Source organism: Mesitornis unicolor, unplaced genomic scaffold, assembly GCF_000695765.1.
Source record: "Mesitornis unicolor isolate BGI_N332 unplaced genomic scaffold, ASM69576v1 scaffold29669, whole genome shotgun sequence".
Lineage (NCBI taxonomy): Eukaryota > Metazoa > Chordata > Aves > Mesitornithiformes > Mesitornithidae > Mesitornis > Mesitornis unicolor.
Window position 1 is genome coordinate 11,787 of NW_010205730.1, and position 5,206 is coordinate 16,992.

General features: G+C 41.0%; 1 protein-coding gene across 1 annotated transcript in view; it reads left to right on the forward strand.

The window, feature by feature from the left end:
* LOC104546186 (tissue-type plasminogen activator-like) overlaps positions 1-3,632 on the forward strand; it is an 8,402-nt gene extending 4,770 nt beyond the window's left edge. Inside the window, 5 exon segments of the mRNA XM_010191513.1 lie at positions 1-155; positions 630-766; positions 856-996; positions 2,439-2,587; positions 3,468-3,632. The exon segment at positions 1-155 is cut by the window's left edge and continues 30 nt beyond it. Coding sequence (XP_010189815.1) covers positions 1-155; positions 630-766; positions 856-996; positions 2,439-2,587; positions 3,468-3,626 — 741 coding nt within the window. The 3' untranslated portion in view covers positions 3,627-3,632.
* Positions 3,633-5,206: the final 1,574 nt, after the last annotated feature.

The following is a 5,206-nucleotide window of genomic DNA, read 5'->3' on the forward strand; positions in this document are numbered from 1 at the left end:
ATTAAAAGTGGCTCCTATGCAGACATTGCAGCTCACCCATGGCAAGCTGCCATTTTTGTGAAGTATCGCCGAGTGCCTGGAGAGCATTTCCTCTGTGGAGGAATTCTGATCAGTTCCTGCTGGGTTTTGTCAGCTGCTCACTGTTTTGAGGAAGGGTAAGCTGAAGATTCAGTATTTTCTGGGGGCAAAAAAAAAATCTGGAAAATGGAAGCATCCAATATAGCCTTACTGGAAGGGCAAAAGACTTAAAAAAAAAAAAAAAGGCTCTTTATCTTCCTAAGTCATTCTTCATTAAAGATTATAGAGTTAATTGTGCTGAGCATTACAGACAGCATGGCATTAAGGTACCACAGCAACATCAAGCAGCTGAAGAACAAAGTTGTCAGTACAGATGCAGAGCCATCTGGAACTTGAGAACAGCAAGGGGCTGGCAGAGGATCTTTGCCATGATGGCTGTAAGCAATTAGCAAAAAAACCAAAGGCAAATAGGACACTTGAGGTCAAACTACCTGGGTAATGAAGTAGTAATAGTCCTAAAACAAGAAAAGCAGAATGTCCCACAGCACACATTCAAGGGAAGGGTTCACTCTAGTTAACAGGGAAGAAAGTAAGACTCTCCTGTTGTTTAGCTTTAGCGCAGATCAGCTGAAGATTGTGCTGGGTAGGACTTCTCGAGCAACTCCTGAGGAAAATGAACAAAAGTTTCAAGTGAAGAGCTACGCTATGCATCAGAGATTTGACTCAGAAAATTTCAACAATGATATTGGTAAGAACTTTTCTGATCTCGTGACTGGAAAGGTCACAGTTGTCTCAAGCTTGTGGTTCATCAAGTGGGGATTCTTTTTCCCTCTTCAGCCCTGTTGCAGTTGAGTTCTGATGCAAAAGACTGTGCTATTGAAACGGACACTGTCCGTGCTGCCTGCCTCCCAACACCAGAACTGCAGCTGCCTGACTGGACTGAATGCGAGATCTCTGGTTACGGCAGAAATGAAGAATGTAAGTAGAAGATACATGTCTACACGTGAGTGGAAGATACTATGTGCAAAGTTTGGGTCTCCTGCCCTCAAAGAATTCAAGCCTTTAGCATCGCTTAACGTGTGACCCCCTGAATTATTATATGGACTTATATCAGCACTACAAAACAGATGCGTAAGTGGGAGATACACAAAAACCAATTTTGCTGTAAGTTATTACATTCATCTGAGTTCTGTCAGCTGCATGGGCTAGTAGAGTCTTCCTTGACGCTCTTAAACAGCAGAAACACTAAAAATGGCACAGTGTATAAGGTAGGAAAGACAGAAAATTTGCAGTTAGGGCTGCCACTTTTCTGCTGTACTGAGTACATTTAGATACTGCCATTCTGACAGAAATCCACTTCTGTCAAGATTTAATATACTATGCAGCCTCAGGTAGTTGCATTATTCTAGCAGACACATTGGCTGCACTGTGATTAGCAAAAAAAAATTAAAAAAACCTAAAGTAGTAACAATCCCAGATATATATTAAAAGGCTGGCTAAATGGTTTTTAAACTGAGCTACAAGAATAGCTCATATAGGAATAAAACTGGTCTGAAAGTATATACAAGCTGACCTACATTTAAAACAAACAAAAAACCCCAGTTCTTACTGTACTGGCACTTTCTACTGATTTTTTTTATTCTCTAACTTGTAAACTCTTTGAGACAGAGACTGTGAAGTATCTCTGATAAGAAGACCTAAGCATGATTTGAACTCGTAGGGTTTTTGGAGCAGACTTGAAGATTTAACAAATAAGTGTGGCATAAAGTTTCTAAAGTGCTCACAGGGAGTACAGCATAGACTCTGAGAGGGAAAGGATGCTGCAACTGTAATTCAAAACAAGACAAATGACAACAATCCTGCTAACTTTCAGCTTTGTGCAGTTTGCAGCTATGCAGGAGAATAAAATCAATGCCCCAAACAAATCCTTTCCATTCCAACATAATACAAGTGTACACAATACTGAGTAACTGGATAGGAATGTACAACAAGGTATTTGATTTTTGTTAGCACAAGTGTAATACTAAAAACTCAGAATCCTGTTTCATACAGTTAGTGACTTTTGTAGGCACTTCCTGTGACTTCATTTGGATTGATGTAACTGTGCAAAGATGACTTACCTATCCAAGAAACGCATCAGCCTTTAAGTTGGAGCAAATAAAACTTCTTCAGCATTTAAGCTTGCTGAAGACAAAATATTCTCTCTCGACTAGATTTAAGCTGTTTTCACTAGCAAAGCAGAACCCCAAGAATTAAAAAAGACCCTTTGACAAGGAAATAGTACTTTAGTCACACCCCCAGCTACTTCTGTTTAGTCCTCTAAACTACAGAAAACAAACTGTGATTTTTAAAGATGTATATACATAAATAGATATATACGCAGACATATATACATATTCACGTTGTCATTTTTCTTCCAGTTTCTCCATTCTATTCAGAGCACCTGAAGGAAGGCCATGTCAGACTGTTCCCATCCAGTCGGTGCACAACACAGCACTTAGACAACCGGACAGTTACAGACAATATGTTATGTGCAGGAGACACAAGGCACCTTGATGATGCCTGCAAGGTAAGCCCAGTTCTGTTCCTCCTCTTTTTAGTTCTGTCCGTGATAGTCTGAGCTAACTAAGCAAAAAGATTCAGAAAATACTTTAAAGAAGTTCTGCATTTGGCTGCATGGAAGTTCTAGCAGAGTTTAGTTGAACAGAGCAGAACAGCTGGCTCCTCTTTCTTTTTTCTTCCCCTGCTCCTCCTAGCTGGGAAAGAAGGCCACACTTAACCAAGCAAACCAGAACAATACAGACTGAAAGTCCCAAATATAGGAAATGCCACAAAACTGAGCAGGAAACTCCACCTTTGCAGCATTTCCTAATATTTTCTCTTATGTGAGCATGCAAAACACTCAGCGGGAGGTTCTGTACGAGGAAGGGGGTGCCGCTGTACTGAAAAGTGGAGAAAGAAGAATACAGGCCAAAAGATGGTGGAGAACGAGCAGCTGTAACATCAGGAAAAAGGAGGGCACGCATTCAATTCACATCCTGCTTAAACAGCTCTTTAATAATTTTGCTTTACTGTTAGTATAAATAATTTTGCTTTACTGTTTTTTTAGTATAAAAACCCCTGAATCTTTATCACTTGAATAAGAACATTCCTCTTGTTGTTCTTATCCACGTCTCACCTAAAAAGATGAGCGCCACACAAAGTTAGATGCTTTAGTGCTAGACTTTTTTGGGTCTCTCCTCAGGAGAGGCAGATTGAGGGAGTCTGCAACACAAAAGTGGCTTATGTGAAAGTGCTGTTACTAAGAGGTCTTGATTTGCAAGCATACCACGCAGGGTACTTCTGTAGACACTCGTGCATCACTAAAGCCGGAGGGGTGGGGGACGGAAACAACATCAAAACAAACAAATGAAAAAGGAGATTGTTACTAACCTGCTCCTTCTCTGTAGGGTGACTCTGGAGGGCCTCTGGTCTGTATGAAGGATGATCGTATGTATCTAATTGGAATCATCAGCTGGGGAATAGGCTGTGGCCGCAAAGACATACCTGGCGTTTATACAAATGTGAATCGTTACCTTGGCTGGATTCAGGACAACATGAAACCCTGAGAAAGACAACTGAACTATCCACAGTCTTGTGGCCATGCCCTCGCAGCTTCCTTCTGGGTGCTCGGAGGATGCTGACAGGGCTTCCTGTTTGTCCAGATGCTTATGACTTTCAGTACGAGAGGAAGACAAACTGCAATGTGTGGGACGGGCACATTTTCAAACTAGTCTCCTTCCCTTATTACAGGTTATAGGAAGCTAACACTCCTTTCCCCCCACATCCCCAATATTTCTCTTTGCATCAACTCACATGAGTACAATTGAAGAAAAAAAATTGGCCTGAGAGAATAAACCAAGAGGGAACATCGTGCATCCCATGAGGAGCTATGTTGTTTCAGGAATGGGTGTGAACTGAAGGCAAAGGGGACAGATTTAATTTCCTGAAAACTTCATATCCCTCCTTCTTATTTGGCTGTACCTTTTGAAGACGTTCCAGTCCAGCTTAATCTCTGTCCTTACACCATTTTACTTCAGCTATTTAAGCTGGTTTCAGCTTGACTGCAATAGAAAGAGCAAAGCTGTAGGCATGGGCTGCTTATTTCCGTATCAATATACTACCTGCTTTTTCACTTTGGAACCAATTCATTAACCAAGTTTGAGCTTAAACACTCCCTCCTGGTAGGAGCTAAATATTTATTTAAATATGGAATAGGTAAAAGTCTTAACACCAACCTTATCTGCCACAGAATTGACACATTACTTTTTGACTAATAAATTTCTATGCACTACGATCTGATATGAAAGCAAAAACTCTCTTTTTAGTGCAGCAGGGCAGAACAAAGGACAAGCGTAACGGCAGCAGTCTTATGTGCCTGCTAGATTTACATCCACAAATAAAATGTCGCAAGACAGCATTTGTCCATTAACAGGACAGGTATAACCAAGTCACCATGACCTGGAATCTCTGTAATCAAGCATTACTTACTTGCACTGCAGTTGCCATCTGACACTAAGTGGTATTTATGCACATCCCAAGAGTTAAGTCTCTTTGAGAGATCCTCTCGTGTCCAGTTGTTTTATAAAGTAACATAAAGCCTTCTACCCAAAACCCTACCTAGTAAACAAAAACTGTTCAGCTGCATTCCTAAAGACAGTTTCCCTGAGGTTCTAGGAAGAGCTCAGCACTCCTTTTGGGAAACATCAAGAAAAAATCCCAAGAAAGTAATTAATCTCAGCTTCTCAGAGCGCAACTTAGTCCCAGACTTACAATCCCAATTGCATACAGACATTTACGTCCCTAAGGCACTCACTATCCACAATCCAATTGGCAAAATTTACCTTCCTCCTCAAACACCAGCTGTATTTCTTGTAAAGCCCACACAAACCACTCTGAAATGACACAGATGACATGTAAAAAATGAATTTTATTGATGCCCTTGCTGAAGGTTATATTTGCACTGAACATGCTCAGCAGTAAGGCCACCTGCTATGGCATCATCAGTTGCACTGGAACTTCCAATTCCACAAGGTGCCATCCACTGCAAGTGTCCATCACACGCAAACCAGAATGTATGTTAACCTTCACTTAGGGTCACCTTGTTCTGTTCACAGGCATGACCTGTACATGCTAGACTCCACAGCCA